Here is a 26,398-nt window from a genome sequence, read left to right as displayed (position 1 = left end):
TTGTTAGGCAACGAGATTTCAGCCCAGACGTCTTCGCAGTTTTTTAAATTAAGGCGGAGAGTGTCTAAGTTATTGAAAGTTAATTTATTTGATAAGTAGATACCAGCTCCTCCTGCTTTTGTGCTGGAATTCACGTTAATTAATTCGTACCCAGGAAGCCGAACGAGACTTTCAGTGCTAGTGGTTAGTCGTGTTTCAGTCAAGCAGAGTGTTGTAAAAATATTGGTTCTCTCTTCTGATTGGTTGTGTTTAATTGATCTTGCGTGCTCTGTGCACAGTCGACGTGTTTGGCTTCTGGCGTGATTCGCGAAGCTCTTGTTCAACATTTCTCTTTGTCCACTCTTCAGTTGTGTTGTGAGGGTTGTGTAAAGTTTAGGTGCTAACTTTATGTTTATGTTTAGCCATGTTTTATAAAACCTTTGTTATGGTAATCCTATTAAGTAAATTAAATATGTCAATTTATAAAACATAGCTTTTGAAGAGATAAATAGAAGAAATGGATAAAGTGTTGAGACCAGACAAATTGGATATTGATCCAAGCGAGAAGGAAACAGAATGGGCATAGCAGCATTGGATAAAGACTTTTGAGACTTTCTTGGCGGTTTTGCCCCAAGAAAACTTAAACAAGTTGAGTGTTCTATTCAATTATGTGTCTCCACGAGTGTATCGCTTTATTAGCAATACCACTTCGTACGAGGAAGCTAAGCTTCAACTTGAACAAATTTTCGTTCAGCCAAAAAACGAAATATATGCTCGCCATGTACTCGCAACTCGAAATCAACACAATTCCGAAACCATTGCCGCATACTTGCGTGCATTACAAGAGTTATGTAAAGACTGCAATTTTCGTCAAGTCTCAGGAAAAGAATACGAAAACGAATATATTAGAGATGCTTTCATAAGAGGAATACATTCTTCGTGGATCCGTCAGAGGCTCCTAGAAAACAAAACGCTTACTTTAATGAGATGACGGATCAAGCAAAATCCTTAGAAGCAGCTATAAAGGATTCGCAATCTTATGCAACTCAGAACGCTATTAATGCCACCTATCCCGAAGAATCAGTCGTGGAAGATGTTTCTGAAAACACTTTGTCGGCCTCTATCAATAAGGAACAGTGTATGTTTTGTGGGAGAGCAAGACATTGCAGATCTGTTTGTCCAGCTAAAGAAGCACATTGCTTTAATTGCCAGAAATTAGGACATTTTGCTAATGTGTGTCGTGCAAAGAAAAGTGTTAATGTTATGAAAACTAAACCAACTAAAATATCTGCTTCCATTTCTTATTCTACAATCGGAGCAAGTTTCAAACAGTACCCTGCACCAAGATTTACACTGGGATCTGTCAAAGGTTTCGTTCCTATTTCTCTTTCAAAGGCGGCGGCCCCTGTTGTACTGAGCGACAAAACTGTTTCTGCGTTGTTTGACAGCGGAAGTTCTGAGAGTTTCATTCACCCTCGCATCGTAAAGTCTCTCAATCTCAATTTGGTCCCACAAAGGAACACTATAGCTTTGGCGTCTTCGAAATGTTCCGCTGAACTTTTGGGTTATGTGGCAGTAGACGTCTCCTACCAGAACCATGTATACCCAGGTATGAAGCTCGGTGTTCTTGACGCCTTATGCGCGGATGTCATACTCGGATTAGATTTTCAATCTCAACATGAAAGTGTGATATTTCATTATGGAGGGAAGAAGCCCAGTGTTTCTGTGCCTGTGTGCAATTTTACCTTTTTGAAGATTAATCCCCCAGAACCATTTAAACATCCAACCCCAGACTGTCACTCCATCGCTACGAAATCACGAAAATACTCTCTAGATGATCGGACATTCATTCGCAGAGAAACCACTCGTTTGTTGCAAGAATCAATTATTGAAGAAAGTCAGTCACCTTGGAGAGCTCAAGTCGTGGTTGTCAAAGGACAAAACAGCAAAAAAAGGTTAGCAATCGACTACTCACAAACTATAAATAAATTCACACTATTAGATGCTTTTCCGTTGCCTAATATGGGAGAATTAGTGAATGAAATTGCTCAATACCGAGTTTTCAGTACGGTCGATCTAACTAGTGCGTACCATCGTCCCTCTTCGAATAGAAGATCGAAAATTTACAGCGTTTGAAGCCGATGGTGGGTTATACCAATTTACAAGGCTGCCGTTTGGAGTCACTAACGGAGTAGCTTGTTTTCAACGAGTAATCACTGAAATCATCAAAGAAGAACACTTAGAAGGGGTCTACCCATATTTAGACAACATAACTAGGCCTATCTGTGGACACAATCAAAACGATCACGACAAGAACCTCAGGAAGTTTATGGAAGTTTCCAAGAGAAAAGGAATCGTTCTCAATGAAGCGAAAAGTATTTGGACCACAAGGAAGTTACCAATACTTGGCTACGAAATTTCTGAAGTTGAGATCAAACCGGATCCGGACAGACTGGAACCCTTACGTCAAATGCCTGTGCCAACTAATGCGAAAGAATTAAGTCGTTGTTTGGGATTTTTTTCTTATTATTCAAGGTGGATACCCCGTTTTTCTCATCGTATACAAACACTCACCAAATGTAAATCGTTTCCTTTAGATGAAACAGCCGAACGAACATTTGAAGATCTTAAACGAACTATTGCCGAAGCTGTGGTAATAGCTGTAAACGAAAAAGCAACTTTCGAAATTGAGACAGATGCTTCAGAGAACGCCTTGGCTGCCACCTTGAATCAAGAAGGAAGACCTGTTGCTTTCTTTTCACGGACACTTAGAGGCTCAGAACTAAAGCATCCAGCTGTGGAAAAGGAAGCACAGGCAATTGTACACTGTAAACGAAAAAGGCTCGAAAAAGAACCTATAAGGGAGCTACTGCGAATGGGGTTCTTTTTAAGAAAAGAACCCTTTAAGGAGTTCTTGAAAGAACCTATAAGGGAGCTACTGCGAATGGGGTTCTTTTTAAGAAAAGAACCCTTTAGGGGGTTCTTGAAAGAACCTATAAGGGAGCTACTGCGAATGGGGTTCTTTTTAAGAAAAGAACCCTTTAGGGGGTTCTTGAAAGAACCTATAAGGGAGCTACTGCGAATGGGGTTATTTTTAAGAAAAGAACCCTTTAGGGGGTTCTTGAAAGAACCTATAAGGGAGCTACTGCAAATGGGGTTCTTTTTAAGAACAGAACCCTTTAGGGGGTTCTTGAAAGAACCAATGCAGGATTCTTTCAATAACCCCCAACGGGTTTTTTTCCTTAAAAAGAACCTTTTTGAGGTACTATTCTGAACCTTCTGAACGTTCGATAAAATACCTTTCAGGGTTTTTTTCTTATTTAGTACCTTTTTGAGGTACTATTATGAACCTTTGATAAAATACCTTTCAGGGTTTTTTCTTATTTAGTACCTTTTTGAGGTACTATTCTGAACCTTCTGAACGTTTGATAAAATACCTTTCAGAGTTTTTTTCTTATTTATTACCTTTTTGAGGTACTATTCTGAACCTTCTGAACGTTCGATAAAATATCTTTCAGGGTTTTTTTCTTATTTAGTACCTTTTTGAGGTACTATTCTGAACTCTCGATAAAATACCTTTCAGGTTTTTTCTTATTTAGTACCTTTTTGAGGTATTATTATGAACCTTCTGAAGGTTCGATAAAATACCTTTCACGTTTTTTTTCGTATTTAATACTTTTTTGAGGTACCAACCTTCCTATGGTTCCAATAGACACCTTTAGATAAACTTACAGTGCTATAACTGATGCTTAAGGTTTTATTGAAAAAGACGGTTACAAAGCAAATACCTTGACAAAACACGATTATCAAGAAATCGTGTTTTGTAGAAATGAACAAGTGTAAAGAAAACGAAAAACGATGAAGCATCTTCATTCTTTACATATAGGACGATAAAAAAATACAGACCACAACAACTACAAAAATTATATAGGATGATCGATAGCTTTTAAAGAGCGCAGAAAACGTACTTGCAACAACGAGATACCGGTACACGTTTTCTGATCTCCTAAATACCTTCCGAGCATCCTGTATAATCACTGCCCATTACAATATATTCACAAAACGCAATACCTTGCTTGTTACCTCCACATCTAAATGTAAAATGTGGGTAGAGAAAAAAGACAAGGTATGCTTAATGGATTTGGGGTACTGGATGTTAAACACCCAGTAAGTACTCATCAGCACGGCCACAGCATCCACTAAATTATCCATGCCAATTACTTGACACCCGTCAACCATGACAGTGAAGCCATCTTCTTCTTCAAACTGTATAACCGGATATGTTGATTCTGGATTCTATAACAAACAATGAGCATATTATATATCAACTCGATGGCCAGCACAAGTGCGGGCATTGAGCAACATTCACTTCACCAAACAAATAGCCTACAATGGGTGGGAGACACACAACCAAGAGCCTTTTACTTGGTATCACATTTAGCGATTATCAATCAAGTGCGATGGCTCGCCATGCAGGACATCAGTAATGTTCTTAATCAACTTTTACATTCTTAGTTAGCTTCATTATAATCACCAATTTCCGTAACAAAGCATGCATTGAAAATTGATGCTTATTGCATTGGTTGTGATGTAGCCATGATAACTCTCATGAAAGAGTGACGGTACCGTGAGTATAGCCAGCTTGGATTAAACTAGTTCTTCTCTAAAAAATGATCTATTATTATCTATTAATTAATAGTTGCTATACATACTGTACGAACTACAAATTAGGGAGCGTTCAACGTCAACCGGTAACTGGGGAGGGTACCTGAAAGTTGATATTGGAGGAGGGGGTGAAAAGCTGGGTGACGTCAATTGTAAACCCTTCTCCTCAAGCAAAAAAAGATAGTTTAAACTTAACTTGATATAATGAAAATGCAAGTTTAGTTATGTTACCTGTTAAGTTCAGAATGTCCGCCGGCAATTTCTGCTTTTTAACGTCCTGATAAAAACGGTGGTGGCTAGTTTCTGAGAGCAGTTCAACACAATCTTTTTGCACCAGACTGTTCATTTCTTCGATCATCTGCAAAGACAAAAACCTCAAATTAACCCTCACATACATGCACGATTTCTGTCACTATATAGGATATATTAAAACTCATAGTATAAACACAGGGTCAGTTGGATAATAATCCTTAAAGGCGAAATATATTTGTCAATTAATCAGGCTTCTGTGTTTATACTGTGAGTTTACTGCACTGAGCTAACAAGTTCCAGGAGCGATCGCCTGATAGTTGTCGCCTGATATATCGGATGTCAGCTAGATCCCAGTCACCTTACTAACCAGTACGTCACACTGGCTTTAGTCTTTAAATAGTGCCGTATATATATAAAAATGAACGTAATGTTCAACATACCCAAACAGCGGTTCCCAACGACAGATATTTCGCTTGCAGATCCGCAACCGACATTTCGTTCCCATTGTGCAAACACGTGGATCGAGTGCGCAACATTCGGTCGCGAATCAAGCCGTTGTTGCGACAGCTCTCCCCCTTCGCCATCTCCCCTCTCAATTGTTTCAAATGACGCTCAATGTTGAAAGCATCTTCTACCTCGCCAACCAACTGTAAAACACAACAATTAGCACGCACACAACCATAGATACAAGGTTTGCAGTAATAAGGTTTATAGTAGAGTAGACATTGACAGTTGACGGGTATCCAGATGCGACGGTTTCTGAAGACAATATTATAAATTGTAAATAGAAACAGAGAATTAACTGTTGTTTTACAAAGTATAAAGTTGTTGTTATTGTATAAAGAAGACCACGTTGCGTAATCACAAAACAACAGACGAGAACATTAATCTGACGTCAGAGGATCCTTAGAATACAAACTTTTAACCAGTATATCGCCAAAGTACGACATAATTAATAATATAAAGAACAGTATCTTACCAACTAATTGTAGCATACAGATCTTCACGAGTTGATTTCTGCACTTCGATAGTTGGCATAATTACTGATACTATCTTATATATGCAGCAGCAGATGTCTTGACTCTATGTCTATACACTAATCTAACTATCGTAAACTGTGAAATGCGTTGTAGTCACCACATACACTGGCTTGACCGGTAAACTGGTCTGACCCGTAAACGTACGATAACTAGTAGAAATTACGTCAAGAGACGCACAAATGCTTCCTTCAGCTTACGAAGACGAAAAAAAAGTTTTCTAAACGACGACTTCAAGCTTGACTGAACAGCGACACAAAACGATAAAAACACAAGGTTGTTTTGATAATTTTACGTTAGTTTTTTGTTTCGCCTACTTGTGTTCCTTTATTTCGTCATGCGTTCTTTATTGTTTTGCACTCTCTTGCACTGATCGCCAAAAGAAAAAAAGATTCGTAATTGGCAAATCGGTTTGTATTGCATTCGTTCTAAAATTGCTTATTTCAATATTTCATTTGTTTTTTTTTGTTTGTTTATCTTTATCCTGCATTGCGGGAAAGCGGACTTGAGCGCTATGCATCGGTGTACGCCTTCCGACATACACCTGACCCACGCTGCAGCCGACGGCAATGTCAGTTTCCGGTTGTCTACTCTACTTATGACTTAAATTTAGTACTACCCATTACTCGAAATCGATCACTGGGTAGAGGCAATTATCGTTAAGTTTCTTGCCCAGAGAAACAACAGCAAGTGCGGGTGGCTGGAGTCGAACATGCAGGCTCTCGACTGCGAGCCCAACGCGCTAACCACTCGGCCACGGCTGCCGACGTCATAATTTCAAAGACAGTCACAAATCGAAAGCTCAAAAGTTACAGCGCAAGTGAAATTGTCTAACACGCACATTAAAGTAGCCTAAATTAATGCACATCAAGCATATTAAAAGCACAAACAAAAACCAAATCAAAAATCGTGTGTCGTTTCATCTCATTTTACAAATGTTGTAGACTATGTTTTAATCATCATCATCATTCGTTCAGTCGATTGGAATTGTCGGTCACGCAATATGCCTTCTCTCTTCACAGCTGTACAGTTTTGCGTTTATCAAACCTTACTGCATCAATATCGGATTGCCCATGCACAAACTGTACAGTCTTGCCTTTACCAAAATGTAATGCACCAATATCAGAATCAACATATCCGGTTATACAGTTTGAAGAAGAAGATGGCTTCACTGTCATGGTCAACGGGTGTCAAGTAATTGGCATGGATAATTTAGTGGATGCTGTGGCCGTGCTGTTGAGTACTTACTGGGTGTTTAACATCCAGTACCCCAAATCCATTAAGCATACCTTGTCTTTTTTCTCTACCCACATTTTACATTTAGATGTGGAGGTAACAAGCAAGGTATTGCGTTTTGTGAATAAATTGTAATGGGCAGTGATTATACAGGATGCTCGGAAGATTTTTAGGAGATCAAAAAACGTGTACCGGTATCTCGTTGTTACAAGCATGTTTTCTGTGCTCTTTAAACGCTATCGATCATCCTATATAATTTTTGTAGTTGTTGTGGTCTGTATTTTTTTATCGTCCTATGTAAAGAATAAAGATGCTTCATCGTTTTTCGTTTTCTAAGGTTGGTACCTCAAAAACGTACTAAACACGAAAAAACCCTGAAAGGTATTTTATCGAACATTCAGAAGGTTCATAATAGTACCTCAAAAAGGTATTAAATAAGAAAAAACCTGAAAGGTATTTTATCGAACATTCAGAAGGTTCAGAATAGTACCTCAAAAAGGTGTTAAATAAGAAAAAAATCCTGAAAGGTATTTTATCGAACGTTCAGAAGGTTCATAATAGTACCTCAAAAAGGTAATAAATAAGAAAAAAATCCTGAAAGGTATTTTATCGAACGTTCAGAAGGTTCATAATAGTACCTCAAAAAGGTATTAAATAAGAAAAAACCCTGAAAGGTATTTTATCGAATGTTCATAATAGTACCTCAAAAAGTTATTGAAAGAACCCTGTATTGGTTCTTTCAAGAACCCCCAAAGGTTTTTTTTCTTAAAAAGAACCCCCATTCCCAGTAGCTCCCTAATAGGTTCTTTTTCGAGCCTTCTTCCTTTACAGTGTTGTTGCTAAAGAATCTCAAAAAAAGGTTAAAAAAAAAACGTTTCGAAAAGAACCTTTCTGCAGGGTTCTTTTCGAAACAAGTTCCGAAAAAGAACCCCAGGCTTAGGGTTCTTTTGGCAAGCAAAGGGTTCTTTTTGCAATAAAGAACCTTTGTTGTTAAAAGAACCCTAAGCCTAGGGTTTTTCTCGAAAAAAGAACCCTAAACGAACCTTTTTCGAAACAAGTTCCGAAAAAGAACCCTAGGCTTAGGGTTCTTTTGGCAAGCAAAGGGTTCTTTTTGCAATAAAGAACCTTTGTTGTTAAAAGAACCCTAAGCCTAGGGTTTTTCTCGAAAAAAGAACCCTAAACAAACCTTTTTCGAAACAAGTTCCGAAAAAGAACCCTAGGGTTAGGGTTCTTTTGGCAAGCAAAGGGTTCTTTTTGCAATAAAGAACCTTTTTTGTTAAAAGAACCCTAAGCCTAGGGTTTTTCTCGAAAAAAGAATCCTAAAAGAACCCTAAACGAACCTTTTTCATTTACAGTGTAGAAGCTGTTCGCCATTGGCGCCATTACCTGGCTTGTCGTCATTTTGTTTTAAAAACTGATCAAAAAAGTGTTACTTTCATGTTTGATCAACGACGCAAAGGTAAAATCAAAAATGACAAAATTATGCGATGGAGACTTGAACTGGCTGGATACCATTTCGACATCATGCATAAACCAGGAAAGGACAATGTAGCTCCAGATGCTCTCTCAAGGATGTCGTGTGCTCTTCCTTCAAGTGAAACCTTGTACAAAATACATGATAGCTTGAATCATCCTGGAGTTACAAGACTGGCCCACTTCGTGAAGGTGCGTAATCTGCCTTATTCAATTGACAATGTCAAACAAACTGTAGCTGATTGCAGAATATGTAATGAACTCAAACCTCGTTTTCACCGCCCAGACGAACGACACCTGGTGAAAGCAACGCAACCATTCGAACCTTTGAGCATAGATTTTAAAGGACCTCTCCCATCTCGTAATCGTAACAAATACTTCTTGTGTGTCATCGACGAATTTTCTAGATTCCCATTTGCCATACCCACTCCCAGTATGACCACTGAAAGTGTAATCGAAGCGTTAACTTCATTGTTTACCGTTTTTGGAATGCCTGGTTACATACATTCTGATCGAGGGTCTTCTTTTATGAGTCATGAACTAAAACAGTTTTTGTTGGAAAGAGGAGTAGCCACAAGCAGAACCACGCCGTACAATCCTGCTGGAAACGGACAAGTCGAGAGATGCAATGGCGTTATTTGGAAAGGTATTCAACTAGCCCTAAAGTCGAAACGCTTACCTACTGAGTGCTGGCAGGATGTACTTCCTGATGTCCTACATTCGATGACATCACTCTTATGCACAGCTACTAACGTCACTCCACATGAGAGACTTTTTAACTTTGTTCGCAGATCTACAAGTGGATATTCAATGCCTACGTGGTTGTCGACTCCGGGCCCGGTGCTTCTTAAACGCTATGTACGAAAGTCTAAAAACGACCCGTTAGTTGATGAAGTACAACTAATTGAAGCTAATTCACATTACGCTTGTGTAGAATATCCAGATGGACGAACCTCAACAGTAGCTACAAAGCATTTAGCACCGTATGGAGGATCTTCCGAAAAACTGGAGGTCATACCCAATTGTGACAAAGTGTGTGGTCCAGATGATGAAGATGCCCATGAAGAAAATACTACCAGTACTAGTAAAGTCGCCGAACAAACTGACTTCACCGAAACTCCTCCAAGAGCATCGGAATTGAATAGCACACCGATTTTGTTCGAAGAAGCCGTCTCTCCAATTACTGATACACGGTCTGACACTGTTACGGACGATCTAACTAAAGGGCAAAGTGTTGTCGCACCAAAAACATTACGTCGATCTACTCGTGAACGACGCCCCGTTGATCGTTTAATGTATTATTAGTTATTGTCAAGTTTTTGTTAGTATGCATTGCTTTCATTTTAAAGTTTGGGAGAATGTTGTAAAAATATTGGTTCTCTCTTCTGATTGGTTGTGTTTAATTGATCTTGCGTGCTCTGTGCACAGTCGACGTGTTTGGCTTCTGGCGTGATTCGCGAAGCTCTTGTTCAACCTTTCTCTTTGTCCACTCTTCAGTTGTGTTGTGAGGGTTGTGTAAAGTTTAGGTGCTAACTTTATGTTTATGTTTAGCCATGTTTTATAAAACCTTTGTTATGGTAATCCTATTAAGTAAATTAAATATGTCACAGAGTATATCTATTGGTTTTAAAATGTCAGAAAGGAGTTGATCTAGTTTTTCTATGTTTTTATTTAGACTCACTATGTTAACATGACAAACAGTTAGATCTGATGTCGTGTTAGTAAGTAATTCTTTTATAACACTGGTGGTTGTGTGTTTTTCACATACATTTCGATAGTTACTACTAAAGTCTTCATCTATTAATTCCATAAGCATACCGTTGTGGTATTTTCAAAACAGTTAAAAACAGGTAAAAGTAATAAGTACGGTAAAGAAAAGACAAGAGGAATAACAAATACACCCACCATCACAGCTTTTTTAGATCGTCTTCTTTGTTAATTATAATTGAATCGAAACCATCACTCTTTCTCACATATATCCGTCCATTTGTAGTCCAAACATATCGGTATTCTTTGCTTTTTGCTTTTTGTTTGCAGAGCCAGAAAAGCCTCTTTCGTTGCTGTGTTAAATTTTCGTTGATGTACAGTTCTCTCATTCCTTCTATTGGGAATACTTGGTCTCGAGCAGCTTTGCGATTTTTATAGATGCGGTTGCGCACGTTGCGATTGCTGAAGCGCACAATGACCGCAGGTGGTTTCGCATCATCCTTCTGTTGTAGTCGATGTGCTGCTATAATTTCATCTTCTTTTACTTCAACATCGAGCTTGCTGGCCAGTTGAACAACGATATTGCAAATGTCTTCATTTTTCTTCACTGGTATTCCGACAAACTCAAGATTTTGTCATCTTTCATATTGTTCTAGATTATCTACTGTAATTTGATACATTCTTCGTTTGTTTTGGTTTCTAATTTCTTTGCACTAGTATTTATCTTTTCAATTTCTGTTTCCTGTACCTTGTTTGATTTAACCACGGTCTCGTATTGTTTCTTCATCTCTTCATATTTGTTGCATATAAAGTTTTGGCTGTCTTTTAGCTGCTCAATTTCAGTTTTAAGTGGTAAAATCTCTTCTTCGTGCTTTTTTACCAGTCTTTCTATTGCTTTGTTTATCAATTCTTCAATTCTAGGCATGCATTTTTCAACCATTTTATCCAAACTGTCTTGATTAGAGCTGTCCGAATTGCCCTCTCTTACAGAAGTACCAGACTTTCTTGATTTTTCACTTGGCATTACGCCCGAAGCCAGAGAGCAGAGAGAAGAGAGAGAAAAAAAAACACGTCCGTTCAGCAGAACGACAATTTCAGAATGAAATTTCATAAAATTTCAGAATTAAAATGACACCAGTCTCCAGGGCGGATAAGATCTGCCCTGAACTTATGCTCCATGCTGGCCCTGCCCTCAAGTTGTGGTTACGTAAACTTCTTTTTTCCTGCCTGCACCACCTCACAATTCTAAAAATCTGGAGAAAAGCTTTAGTAGTTGCGATTCCTAAGCCTCACAAGACACCACAGGACCCAAGGAGTTATCGTTCGACATCTCTCCTCTGCGTTCCTTTTAAACTCCTTGAAAGGCTGTTCCATGCCCACGTAAACTCAATCATCGACCGGCTCCTTCCAAAAGAGCAAGCTGGGTCTCGTCGTGGAAATCTTTTGTAGATCAGGTTATACTCTTGGCCCAAGACATCGAGGACTGCTTTGAGGCAAAAAAGAAGGCCGGCGCTGTCTTTCTGGATCTCACAGCTGCCCATGACACTGTATGGCATTGCGGCCTTACTTGCAATCTGCTTCGCCTGCTTCCTGACCAACCTATGGTCTATATCAGGGGTCACCAAACTGCTTTCTCTGAGGGCCGGATGCAAATTGCGAAAAGATATAGCCTACAACTATTTAGAATCTCCATTGACTTGAATTGAGCACAATAAATAACAAAGTCAGCGGTGGAATAGCAAAATTGTGATGAAAATCGAAAGGTTGCTGGAAAAGTTATCCCCTGCTGTGGTACACTACAGGACATCGTGCTTCTGAAAAAACATTACATCTTTCCAAATTTGGCCTAGGCTGTCCCCATTTGTGGTGGCCTAATGATAAACAGCAACGTCAGACCTTTACAACAAGTTTGGTAACTTTTTTTCCTTAACAGTTGTAGGGCAGCTGTTATTTCCGCAGCACGTGACGGGCCGGATGAAATTAGTTTGCGGGCCGGTTCCGGCCGCACGCCGTAGTTTGGTGACCCCTGGTCTATATGATTATGGAACTTGTCAGGAATCGAAGTTTCACCCTCAGTCGCCAGTTCTGAAGAATGGGTTGCTGAATGGCAACTCACCACCGGCAACTCACGGCGAAGCAGACTGAGACGCCTAAAAAACGGTGTCCCACAGGGATCGGTCCTGGCTCCACTTTTTTTTCAGCATCTACACCCACGACCTGCCAACTACGGTCTACGCTAAATACACTTATGCGGACGACCTGGCAATTCTCCACTCTACAAAGTCGTGGGAAAATCTAGAAAACACATTGAACCAGGACATAAAAACCCATTCAGCATTCAGCAACCCATTCTCCAGAACTGGCGACTGAAACTCTGGGAAACCAAAGTTGTGGCAGCAGCTTTCCACCTCTACAATCGGAAAGCTGATTGTGAGCTACATATCAAAAACAATGGAAAAAATTCTGCCCTTCTGCCCCGAACCAAGGTATCTTGTGGTGATCGCTAGACAGATCATCACCATTTGGTGTCACTGCGCAAGAAACTGACATCCCGCGCTGGGCTACTCATGCGCCTGGCAGGCTCTAGCTTGGGGGGCGAGGGCTGACACTTTGCGTGTTACAGCCTTAGCCCTTGTCCACTCTTCAGCAGAGTACTGTGCAGTTTGGTGTTGCAGTGCTCAACTGCTCACTGCAATAACACCGACACTGCCGTAAACAACGCCCTGCGCACAGTCACCGGATGCCTGCGTCCCACACCATAGGACAATCTCCCCATCCTTGCTGGCATCCAACCTGCTGAGCTTCGATGCGAAGAAGCGACTCTGTCCCTCGATCGACGGGTACTGAAGCCTAACCATTTTCTCCAGCACAAGATCTCTGCTCTCCCAAACGAGCATCCCCGTCGATTGAAATCAAGACACCCATTTGTGCCAGCCGCTCAACTTCTGATCAACGAAGCTAATGAACAAGATATCTCTGCAGTTACTTAGGCAGACCAAAAATGGAATTCTGAATGGAAGTCAAGTACCACCAGACTCCATTCGTTCATCTCCGAAGCCGACACATGCCCTTTCGGCCTGACACTACAAAGACAGGCAATGGTACGCTTCAACCGTCTCCGATGAATGTGCTACCGAGGAACAGACCGCAGACCACAGTCATCATCAATGACTGTACCATCTTCAAACCACTTAATGAAATGGAAGGTCTGCGCGTCATGGATGATGAAACCAAGGGCTGGCTGCTCTCTAGTAGCCTTCCAGTGTAGTCCGGGAACATCGTAAATCTGGGGTGGCAAATGGATAGATCCTCGGCCCCAGAAGCTCACACGACGATGACGACGACGATTTTGAAAACCTGCAATCACACAGTTTATATTTGACAATGCAACGTTGGAGAAAACAGTATTCCAATTGTTGACAGCTTCGAACACAAAAAGTATAAAGTTAAATAAATATAGAAACAAACCCAATGATCCTTGTACAGACAAAAGCAGCTCAATTGAAAAATATGAGCAGAAAATTAAGGTCCCCATAAAGGATGCTTACACCGGGGCCCTGACTGACGAAGTTACGACACTGCCTTTAATGTTTGTCTTGAATGTTTGTTTCTTTAGATGCAATAGTTGATGCTTTCAATTGATTTTGTTTAAAAATAAAATTTTAAAATAAAACTTAGCTTCATCTGAAATTCAGCACGATTTGTTAAAGATGCTTCATGATAATGATTCTAGAAACTTCGACAACAAGACACACTACCTCATTGTAAAGTCACTTTAATCCATACAAGTTCCAAGAAACGTTAGAGCAGAAGGAACGTACAACGCACTAAATTGCTTGTCTTTGTTGTGAGCATTTGAAGTCTTTGAACATCGAATCGACGTAAAAAATAGCATTAATAAGTCCCATTTCTTGTTGTTGCACGGTTGATATGTAATTATGATTATGGTTAGTTCGAAGACATAAAGTCCAAACTTGTTTTTACTATTTTCTTGGCAATTTTGAATGCAGGTGTTGAAAAAAGCAGAAATTCAGTGTTAAAAAAATAAATAAAAATGCGCACATCAGTGAAATGACAAACCGTAACTTTTTTTCTTCGTAAATCATAGCCAGAAGGTATGTTTCTTGATTAAAAAGGTTGTCTTCTATACGCCTAAATACTTTTGTTTTGCGTGCGTTTGCTGGAAACAAATGAAACGGACAACGATCACAAAACTCTGGAATCAACGGAAAAACTAAAAGCACGTGACCTGGTTCCATGACGACCACATACATCCCTGTTTAATTTTTCGAACTACGGGACGTGTGGACGTAATAGATCCCAACACTGATACACTGCACTGGTTGCAGCAGTTGAGGTATACTGCCTGGATTGCTGTCTCATAAGCAAAAAGAAGATGAAGACCAAAATCCAATGATTCACAATTTTTTAACCTTTTGTGATTTACAATTTGGATAGTGAGGTAACTTTTTTAAACCATAAGCAGACATAACCCAGCAACAACACTACATTTAACAGTATAAAATAAGCAATAAGCTAACGTTTTCGGCTAGTCATACAACCCTTTTCAAGCTTATAGGAAAAATATTTTTAAAAGAAATACTAAAAAATAGGGTGGAGTAAAAATAACTTTTTCGCGAAATTCAAAAACATAGCCCCCTAAAAAGTTGCTTTTATTCACGAAAAACACATTTGTGAAAAAAAAAAAATAAAAAAAAATAATGTCTTGATGAATCTCAATCCACAAATCAAAGATGGCCGCCAACTTTGCTTGAAAATACAGTAAATTCACCATAACTTTGCCAATACTTGCCCAATTTTCATCATATTTCAACAAGCTTTCCTCGTTCATGTCATAAAACACTAGAAATACATATGATGACAGCGTGAGCAAATTATGACGTCACCAAATCCAATAGGGCCGCCAAATTATGTTTTTTTGCATTTTTTCCTTTTCTACTATTTCTTCTTTCATTCTTTTATAGATATATAGGCTACGTTCTCTTCTTTAATGGGTGTGATTGCGTATTGCAGAACTGTTTAAAAGTGTTCATCTTATACCAGAAATAGTTACAGTCGTGTCCATATTAATTGACTCAAGCCATGTTTTTCAGTTAGCCTATATTGCAATGTGTCGTAGAATTTCTGATAAGTCAAAGAAATGCCAGGCAAATGATTATTGGTAGAATTGATAAAGCAGAAACACAAAAGCTAGAAAAAAGAAACAAAAGAAGAAAATTGTTAAAGCATTTTGAAATGACCACAAGAAGTTGTGCAACTCAGTCGTCTGCATCATCTCAGGTTTATCATAGTGACAGTAACAGTGACACAGAATGTTCTAACAATAGTATATATAGATGCTTCTTGTCCAAAGAAGAGAAAGGTCTTCCCCAAATCTTTGCAAACAATGGCAACCATGTGTGACAGATATGGAGTCTCAGATAGGGCAGCAGAAGCCATAGCGAGTTCTGTTCATACTGATGTTCAAGGCGGCAACTCCTTGGTGATCGACAGAAGCAAAGTTCGCAGGGAAAGGATGAAGAAACGCACACTCGCACAGCTTTGTCAGATGAAGCCAGCACAAAGATTACAGGTTTATATTTTGATGGCCGAAAAGATAAGACAATGTTTAATGCAAAAGAGATTGATGGCAAATTTCACCGTAAAATAATATCAGAGGAACACATGACAATTATAGCAGAACCAGGATCATTTTACTTCGGGCATGTTTTTGCAAGTAACAGGACAGGGGCTGAAATAGCTTCAAAGTTGTTAAATTATTTAGAAAAAAGGGGGTTAGATACAAATGAACTCAATGTAGTTGGTAGCCTACTGATGGAACAGGCGTCAATACTGGTGTAAAGAAGGGAGTCATTCGATTAATTGAAGAGTCACTAGGTAAACCATAATGGTGTATCTGCCTGTTGCATGCCAATGAGATTCCTCTCAGGTATCTTTTTCAGAAGATAAATGGTCCAATTACTGGCCCCCATGGATTTGCAGGACCAATCGGCAAAGCCGTTCATACCTGTGACCGTCAACCACTGGTAAATTTTGACAAAATACCTTGTGATTTAGAGCACATACCGCAACCCAATGACTTAAGCACCGATCAGAAGTATCTGTTTGAAATTTGTCTGGCTATTAGCAAAGGTTGTTGCTCCTTGGACCTTTCACACAAATGCCCTGGTAGCTACAATTAATCAAGCAAGATGGCTGACTTTAACAAATCGCATATTGCGGTTGTATATTTTTCAACAGAAGCACCGTCCATAGAATTGAAGACTGTTGTCACCTTTATTTTGAAAGTGTATGCACCGATGTGGTTCTCTATTAAAAAGGCATCTTTGTGTACAGATGGAGCAAAACATGTCTACAACATGGTAGACAAGGCCAGATATCTTGAGGATGAGCTTAAGGAAGTTGTTATGAATGCTATCCAGAAAAATGCCTTTTTTGCGCACCCTGAAAACTTTCTGCTGGCAATGTTGGCAGCCGACAACATCAGTATCAGAGAACTGGCTCTCAGGCGAATACTGAAGTCCAGAGAACGCAAGAGCAGCAGTACAGTGCGAGTTGTTAGAGTGCCAACCTTGAACCTTCACGCTAGGAATTATATAGAAATAATTGACTGGTAGCCTACTGAACTGGCACGAAGATATCACTGAACCTCCCCACACCAAGAACCTTAGCAATGAAGATTTGATTAATACGATCAAAACAAATCCATTCACGATGAGTCCTCTCACAGTTGAAAGTTTCCCCTGTCATAACCAGGCTGTGGAACGCCATGTTAAGCTTGTGACAGAGGCTTCAGGCTCCGTTTGTGGAGAAGATAACAGAGATGGTTTCATCAGGGCTCGATTAGAGAGCAGGCGCAAAATGCCAAAGTTTGACAGCAAGGCTGATTTCAAAGTTTAGAATTTCAGTGAAGGTTACATTGAACAGGTCATTCTGGGGTGAAATTCATATTCCTTGGACTTCCCAGAATGCCCTTGAGCGACAAACGCATTCCATCTCCGGTTTGTCCCCTAAAAGGTTCACATGTAGCCTGTAGGACTACCTCCACGTGACGTGAACTGGAAACTTTAATTCTACAGGCTTAACGGCTAAACGTTCTATCCTACTCTGTTGCAATTATTGAAGGTATTTTTAATTTCAAGATGAATACTATACTAAATAAAGCTTCCATCTGTATTTACTATTATCAAGAGGAACAATCGTACCCAAGACAGAAGACAGGATAACACCATATAACTATCAAACGTTGGAGAAAATCGAACAAGAAGTGTGTAACATGGATAGGACATGTAAAAAACTGAATTTGGCGGCCATATTGGATTTGGTGACGTCATAATTTGCTCACGCTGTCATCATATGTATTTCTAGTGTTTTATGACATGAACGAAGAAAGCTTGTTGAAATATGATGAAAATTGGGCAAGTATTGGCAAAGTTATGGTGAATTTACTGTATTTTCAAGCAAAGTTGGCGGCCATCTTTGATTTGTGGATTGAGATTCATCAAGACATTATTTTTTTTATTTTTTTTATTTTTATTTTTTACAAATGTGTTTTTCATGATCAAAAGAATCTTTTTAAGGGGCTATGTTTTTGAATTTCGCGAAAAAGTTATTTTCACTCCACCCTACTAAAGAATAACACACTTCACCACAAAAATATGGACGAATCTGAACATTTGCGACACTTATTTAACTTGCTCATACAAAATGATAACTGAAAATTACGCAGCGCAACCGGTCAAGTATTTGAGAGGTGAAATTAATTAATTGTTCAGAAAAGGACTCAGGCAGATTACGCAAGATGAACAGAAGCACAGCACGAGATAGTGGCACGAACAAAGTAAAAATACGAGAAGCACAAGACGTGACAATTCAATCAAAATTTTTTAAAAGATAGGAATTTTGCAATACTTTTGCATAACACACCCTACTCTGAGAACCAAGATGGCGTAAGGTTTTCTTCCCGATACGTTCTTGATTTCCCTGAGTGGGATAGTTGGCGTTTTCAAGTTAAACTACAACTAATCCCTTGCCATGTTTGCCACTGTCGCACTTGAACATTAGAACCGAATTATATTGTTACATTTTCGCAATTGTCACAAATATGCTTGCTTCAATACAAATACAGTCTCATCTTGTAACTTCGCCTTCATCTATAACTCTAGTTGACAACTCGATACGTGTGAGTGAAGAGCACGATTCGATTTTAAGGGTCACATGATAAAGTTTGAGAGAATTTTGTACTTTTTCATCGATATCTTCTCTTTGGAAACTAACTGTTGCAATTTATACCTAATTATGTCTAACTATACCTATTGCTTATACTTTCGATATGTTTTTGTAAGCCTCCATCTTTATTTTTATATTTATCAGATATTACGGTGATTCAAACGAACCGGCATTCATTTACTCGTTTGGGATCTTAATGGTGAATTTTGCAGCATTCATGTGCATGTTCATTGTTCATGTGATACTTTACTATACTGCAAGTTACCAAAAGAAACAAGGTAATGTGTTCGCCCCCCTGGTAAATATTAATGAAGGTATTGCTTATTTATTGTCGCCCGAAACTGCTGTTGTTATTCACGACTGTCTTTTTCCATTTGGATCATATCCAAGAGCCTCCACTCGGACGGCACAAATGCAAGGGGGCAATGAACAAGTTCAGACGCCCCACCATTCTGCAGCTCAACATAGAAGGCTACACAACAAGCAAGATCAAAGTTGTGGAGCAGCTGGCCCATACCAACCGGGCACTCGTCATCCTTCTCCAAAAGACCCATGGAACCTCTGCAGATAGGCTAGCGATTCCCAACTACACGATAGCCGAGTCTACCTTAAGCAGGAAGCACGGCATTGTCACGTTTGTGCATGAGAGCCTGAAGTGGACCTTTGTCGACCAATCTCCAATTGATGCTGAGATTGAGTGGGTGTGCATTTGCATCTCAGACTACAACATCGTCAACATCTACAAGCCCCGAACCTCGCGAATGTTGCCACCATCCTTTCCAACGTTCCCCTCCCCCAGTCTTTACTCTGGCGATTTCAACTGCCAGCAGCACATCGACTGGGGCTACAGCAACACAAGCAGTGACAGAGACTTGGGGCCTCTACAAACCATCTTGCCCTCCTATTCAATCCAAAGGAACCAGCCAGTTTCCACTCAGGCCGCTGGGGAACAGGGACAAACCCTGACTTGGCCTTCGCGAGTGTCGACAGCTCTCTTCCAGACAGACGTGTGCTTGAGAAGTTCCGGCGGTCCCAACACCGGCCGTCCCTCATCATCGCCCCAATACTTGTGGCTCCTGTCTCGAGTTCACCGGTGAAGCGATGGAACTTCAAAAAAGCCGATTGGAATCAATACAGCCTCTTGACCAATGAGTCTGCTGCAAAGTTACCATCACCTGAAACATGCAACGCAGACGAGGCATACCAGGACTTCTGCAACGCCATAATAACTGCGGCAAAGGCCACAATACCACTTGGCCATCGAACCAGCTATACACCACGCTGGGACTCTGAGTGTGAAGCTCTCTATCGCTTATACCTAGGCGCCACAAGTGCTGCTGCTTCTAACACCGCCGCCACCAGACTACTTGAACGGCTGGACACAAAGAAGCTTGAGCGATGGAATGAAGCTGTCCAAACCATCGACTTCTCACACTCAAGCCGCAAAGCATGGAGCATAATTAACAACCTCACTGGGCGCAAGGCCTATGAGAGGGGGGTACGGAGGGTACGGCGTACCCTTGAGGGCCCAGGACTGTGATTGTTGGGGGGCCCGAAATTGTGATTTTATAGTTTACGCACAAAACTGTTTGGTTAAAACCATCCTAAACGACTAAATTCAAGCATAAAAGTTGTTATTCTTTAGTCTTGGGGGGCCCGTAATGTAGAAAAAGGGCCCGGAAAGGTAATTGAATGCATTGCTCGCAAATTAGAGGCCCAAAGTAGTGATTTAATGCTTTGCGTGCAAAAATTTTTTGTTAAAGGTATCCTAAATTAAATCATAAAAGTTGGTTATTCTCCTGTCCATGGGAGGTGGGCACAGTGTAGCAAAAGCAGGTTTGAGAAAAACCAGAGCTTTTTAAAAAAAAAAACTATTTGAAAAAGGTAGTTTCACGCTTATTTCACTTCAAAATGAATTTCAGAGCAGAAGCTGGAGTGAATAGTTTTGGAGCAGGAGCGCAGCCGGAGTAAAAAAAAGTGACTTCGTTCACTTCTGCTAGACCAATGGTTTCCAACCTTTTTGTTGTCACGGACTCCTTTAGACAAATCATTAATTCTGCGGACCCCTACCTAAATTTTGCTTGAAACTCAATTAACATACTATTGAGGGCAGCAGCATAGATTTATTTTAATGCATACCGGTACAGTTTATTCTCACGGGCTTGAGCTTGACACATTTGCATTTGAAGAGAGAAATGAAAGTAAAAAGATCGCTTTTCGTTTTTTTTTTTCTCTAAAATTCATCAAGGTAATCACGGACCCCCAATTGTTTTCTCACCGACCCCCAAGGAGTCCGCGAACCCCAGGTTGGGAACCACTGTGCTAGACATTTGGTGAATGCAAAAGTTAATGAAGAAAGGTTATTGGTCAGATGATTAATTTGATTATGTTTTAACAAGATGTTATGTTTGAGCTTTGGTAGAGAGCTTGACTTGTTTTTCCAGATACATAGCCTATAACACTCAGTAACGTAAATGGATTTAACATTTTTTATTAAACACACAAAAAAAGAAAAAAAAGTACTAAATCCAACGTTTTCAACACCGCATAGTGTCCTCATCAGGAATAATTATAGGCTACATCTAAGAGAAATAAATAAATGAATATGAAAGTTTTATATTAAAGCTGCAGCCTACAAGCGACACCTCTCAACAGCACCATCAACAATTGACACACGAATTCAATGCAGGATACACAAATAGGTGAGGGACAGATCACATGATATGCACAACACAAAACACTAAATAATAGTTTTATTGCAGCCTGATACTATTATTGCGCACAGATGTCTAATTCTGCAGTAAAATTTTGTATCGTGTGCAATACGCCTAAGCAAACATCACGCGTTTTGCCCAAGACAAAGGGGCCCGGAGTGAAAGGGGGGCCCGGAATGACTCTTCGTACCCCTAGTGAAAATGTCTCTCAGAGGCCCTGACTGGACGCTCAGCAAACTCTCCTCGTCAGTGCCCCGTTTCTGCTAATGCCATCGCTTCCCAGCTAGTGCAAAACGTGGTCTACAAGACAAAGGACCGCAAGGCATCCTGCCTTTTTGCCAAGGAAGTATCTGCCCTGTGACGAGTGGAAACACCACAGGAGGAAGCAATCTCTGAAGACTTCATCCCAGAGGAATTCGCCACCGCCCTCTGCCTAGTGAAACCACACAAGTCTCAAGGGCCGGATAAGATCTACCCTGAGCTTGTGCTCCATGCTGGCCATGCTCTAAAGTCCTGGTTACGTAGATTCCTCTCTTACTGTCTGCACCACCTCACAATTCTAAAAATCTGGAAAACAGCTTTACTAGTTGCAATCCCTAAGCCTCACAAGCCACCAGAGGACCCAAGGAGTTATCGTCCGATATCTCTCCTCTGTGTTCCTTTCAAGAACCTCGAAAGACTGATCTACGCACGAGTCAACCCAATCATCGACCCGCTCCTTCCAAAAGAGCAAGCTGGGTTTCGGCGCAGAAATCCATTGTAGATCAGGTCATACTCTTAACCCAAGACATCGAGGATTGCTTTGAAGCAAAAAAGAAGGCCGGCGCTGTCTTTCTATATCTTACAGCTGCCTATGATGCCGTATGGCACCGCGGCCTTACTTGCAAGCTGCTTCGCCTGCTTCCTGACCGACATATGGTCCATATGATTATGGAACTTGTCAGGAATCGAAGCTTCACTCTCACCACCGGTAGCTCACGGCGAAGCAGACTGAGACGCCTGAAAAACGGCGTCCCACAGGGATCGGTCATGGCTCCACTTCTTTTCAACATCTACACCCACGACCTGCCAACTACGGTCTCCGCAAAATACGCTTATGCGGACGACCTGGCAATTCTCCACTCCACAAAGTTATGGGAAAATCTAGAAGACACGTTGAGCCATGATATGAAAACTCTCTCAGCCTATATCCAGAACTGGCGACTGAAACTCAGCGAAACCAAAACTGTGGCAGCAGCTTTCCACCTCCATAATCGGGAAACTGATCGTGAGCTACACGTCCAGAACAACGAAAAATCTCTGTCTTTCTGCCCCGAACCAAGATATCTTGGGGTGACACTGGACAGATCGCTCACATACCGCGACCATTTGGTGTCACTGCGCAAGAAACTCACATTCGGCGCTGCGCTACTCAAGCCCCTGGCAGGCTCCATCTGGGGTGCGAGGGCTGACACTTTGCGTATAGCAGCCTTAGCCCTTGTCTACTCTTCAGCAGAGTACTGTGCACCTGTTTGGTGCCGCAGTGTTCACTGCCAAACATCGACACTACCATAAACAGCGCCCTGCGCACAGTGACCGGATGCCTGCGTCCCACACCATAGGACAATCTCCCCATTCTCGCTGGCATCCAACCCGCTGAGCTTCGTCGCGAAGAAGCCACTCTGTCCCTCGGTTGACTGGCACTGGAGCCTAACCACCTACTCCACCACAAGATCTCTGCTCTCCCAAACGAGCACCCCCGTCGATTGAAATCAAGACACCCATTCGTGCCAGCCGCTCAACTTCTTATCAACGAAGCTGACGTACAAGACATCTCTGCGGCTAATTGGGCGGACCATAAATGGAATTCTCAATGGAAGTCAACCGCCACCAGACTCCATTCGTTCATCCCCGACGCCGACACACGCCCCATCGGTCTAACACTACCAAGACAGGCATGGGTGCGCCTTAACGTCTCCGTACAGGCATCGGGCTTTTCCGCTCAACCATGTACCAATGGGGAATGGCCTCTTCCTCCTCCTGTGAATGTGGTGCCAAGGAACAGACCGCAGACCACATCATCAATGACTGCTCCATCTTCAAGCCACCTAACGGAGTGGAAGGTCTGCGTGTCATGGATGATGAAACCAAAGACTGGCTGCTCTCTAGCAGCCTTCCAGTGTAGTCCGGGAACATCGTGAATTTGGGGTGGTAAAAGGATAGACCCTCGGCCCCAGAGGCTCACACGACGATGATATTCAAGATAGACAAACAATAAATGAAGCAATTTTAGTAGGTTTAACATGTTTTATTATAAAGAGATATAACATAAATAAAAATCAACTCAAACGTTTTCGACACGTACGTGTGTCCTCATCAGGAATTACTTAGATCTGCAGTATGCATGTACATAAAATGAAAATTATAAGATAAATCTGACTATGCACTATCACTGTAATGACACTCCGGAGTGAAAAGCACAAATTGAACAAGTGATCCAAGAATGATCATGAGTAAATTATACGGAAAATCACATGAAAGAAAATTACAAATCACATGAAGCGTAAAGTACAGGCATGTGACAAACAATTAGAACACATACAAAAGGAACCATAAGCCACGGGCGAATAACTGCCGGTTGAGAGACAGAATATTACCTTTGATTCTTAGGCTTCCATGATCTTGGTCTGAAATTCAGATCTGCCTCGAGAGATGATTTTAAATTGGTCGATCGAGACATTGTCAGTGCACGTTTCACAAGAGGCGACGTGCTTTTTAATTGCACTTTTGGTTGTTAAGTTTGGATGTGCTCCCCGGCCCTTGTCAAACGTAATGACCATATCTCTCAACATCTCTCAACCGGCAGTTATTCGCCTGTGGATCATCGTTCCTTTTGTGTGTGTTCTAATTGTTTGTCACATGCCTGTAGTATACACTTCATGTGGTTTATTTCCTGCCGTATAATTTACTGGTAATCATTCTTGTGTCAGTTATTCAGTTTGTGCTTTTCACTCCGGAGTGTCGTTACAGTTATAGTGCACAGTCAGATTTATCTTATAATTTTCATTTTATGTATGTTGCAGATTTAAGTAGTTCCTGTTGAGGACACACGTACGTGTCGAAAACGTTTGAGTTTATTTTATTTTAATTATGTTATATCTCTTTATAATAAAACATGTCAAACCTACTAAAATTACTTTGTTTATTGTTTGTGTATGGTTCAACAAAGCGAACTCTCTACCAAGGCTTTACCATATTTAAGATGTAAGACAATATTAACAAGATAGCGACTTGTTCGGTCTGCCTCTCTTAAGAAGGTACACAATTGGTGGCGATTTTAAAGTTGTTGGTATGATCCAACCAGGTGGCCATGATCCAACTTGAAATCGAACCCTAGTCCACTAGTAATATTTTTGATCATAATTTAGCTATTTAACATTATTTTAATGTAACGAACAATCTTCCTACCAAAGACTGCGTTGTATGTTGCTGTTTTGCTCGGCTTTGCTTAATTGTTGTTTAATTTACATTCATAAAGAAAGTAATATATTACTTAACTTCTACTTATTTATTATTATTATAGCTGCAGCTAGACAAGGCAATGTCAACACAGTCAGTCAAGCACAAGGCGAAAGAAGCAAAGACTTATCGGGAACAATCATGTGCATTATGATCACCGACTTCTTGTGTTGGACTCCTATTTGCATTATGTCCTTTCTGTCGTTTGGTGGATTTGAAATACCAGGCATCGCGTACCCGATAACTGCCATCTTTCTCATTCCGATCAACAGCGCAGTGAATCCGTGGATATACTCGTCATTTCTAACAAGAAAGATAAAAGAGATTCCGTCGTTGATAGGCATCCAAATGCAGCAAAGACAAAGATTATGAGCAACAAATCACATGAACATGTTGATCACCTCCAGTCAAAATTTAAAGTGTTCTTCATGAATATTGACAAAACAAGCGTGATTAACAACGATTTCTGACGCTATACTGATGTTTTGCATGCAGATGCAAATATATCTTTGGAATTACTTGTGATTTATGTGATCAACAAATCACATGAACATGTTGATCATCGATCATTAAAATTAAAGATTTTGTTCACGCTTATTGACAAATGATGCGTGATAACTTGGGCCGCAAAAGTCGATACAGTCAAAAATTTTTAAGGACCTCGTTTATCCACGAATCAAAGAATAAAGTTGTTTTCAGCGCCTATAGGGGACTGTTTCTGAGAAGCTTGTAGGTCAAAATAAAGTCAAAATTGACAATGAAGTCAAAATTTTCAATAAAGTCAGAATATGTCAAATTATGGCTTTTGACAACTTTTTTTGTTTCTTGAGAGTAATTTTTGTCAAAATCCTCGTAGAAGCACTGTAAATCAGGAACTGCAGCACAATTAAACCATATTAACCCTTTGCTTTTCAACGTTTTTTTGGAAGTTAACTGCTCAAGGGGGGGCCGTTTTTGGATCAAATTCAATCAGCTGTTACGTGTTATCCGCTGATGCTATTTCAACAGAAGTTGCACTGGTGTGAAAGCAAATCATTTGTCTATAAGTTTGAAAAGTCATTATTTTAAAATTTTATATGTTAAACTTGATATTTCAATTTTTGCAAAGGTACCCAAAAACGACAATTTTGATTTAACTTGCCGCTATTTAATTACCGTGCTAATCCGATTTCATGCAAACTTCTGAATAACAAAGAGCTCGATCGAACGCACGAAGTGTGTGTGCGGTGTGCCGAATCATTGCGTTGATCAGAATTTACGACTTGCGAGCAAATCTTATTGTAAGCTACTCACTGATTCTAAAATAGTTACAATCAGAGTAACATTGTTACACGAATTTGAAAAAAAATCAAAACTGCGTTTGTTGTCTTACATTTTTATCCTAAACTAATGCATTCCGAAACTCATGGCTAGCTTCTAATTTTATGGAACCAAATTTTTCATAAGTAACAGGCTAACAGCTTAGCCTGCTTGAATAGCTGTTTACATCTTCGTTTGTGTATTTTAGGTCTACAATTGAGTTCGTAGTATGAATATTTTTAGTAGAGAGAAGACAATTGAACATGTGGTTGAAATTATCTGAAATTT

General features: G+C 40.3%; 3 protein-coding genes across 3 annotated transcripts; 1 reads left to right on the top strand and 2 right to left on the bottom strand.

The window, feature by feature from the left end:
• Positions 1-966: 966 nt before the first annotated feature.
• Positions 967-3,812, top strand: LOC145780700 (uncharacterized). Its single transcript, XM_082592322.1, has 3 exons — positions 967-1,934; positions 2,146-2,794; positions 3,807-3,812. The coding sequence occupies exons 1-3, from the start codon at positions 967-969 to the stop codon at positions 3,810-3,812; spliced, it is 1,623 nt and encodes a 540-aa protein (XP_082448448.1).
• On the bottom strand, positions 3,463-6,458 carry LOC145781376 (uncharacterized). The gene is made up of 4 exons (XM_082593163.1): positions 5,876-6,458; positions 5,337-5,543; positions 4,876-5,002; positions 3,463-4,275 (listed from the first exon to the last, which is right to left on the bottom strand). The coding sequence occupies exons 2-4, from the start codon at positions 5,478-5,480 to the stop codon at positions 4,241-4,243; spliced, it is 306 nt and encodes a 101-aa protein (XP_082449289.1). The 5' UTR covers positions 5,481-5,543; positions 5,876-6,458; the 3' UTR covers positions 3,463-4,240.
• Positions 6,459-10,549: 4,091 nt separating this feature from the next.
• On the bottom strand, positions 10,550-11,373 carry LOC145780699 (uncharacterized). Its single transcript, XM_082592321.1, has 2 exons — positions 11,098-11,373; positions 10,550-10,972 (listed from the first exon to the last, which is right to left on the bottom strand). Exons 1-2 carry the CDS (start codon positions 11,371-11,373, stop codon positions 10,550-10,552), a joined length of 699 nt encoding a protein of 232 aa, XP_082448447.1.
• Between the last annotated feature and the right edge of the window lie 15,025 nt (positions 11,374-26,398).

Source organism: Aplidium turbinatum, chromosome 12 (assembly GCF_918807975.1).
Source record: "Aplidium turbinatum chromosome 12, kaAplTurb1.1, whole genome shotgun sequence".
In the NCBI taxonomy this organism is placed as follows: domain Eukaryota; kingdom Metazoa; phylum Chordata; class Ascidiacea; order Aplousobranchia; family Polyclinidae; genus Aplidium; species Aplidium turbinatum.
This window is presented reverse-complemented; position numbering and strand designations above follow the sequence as displayed.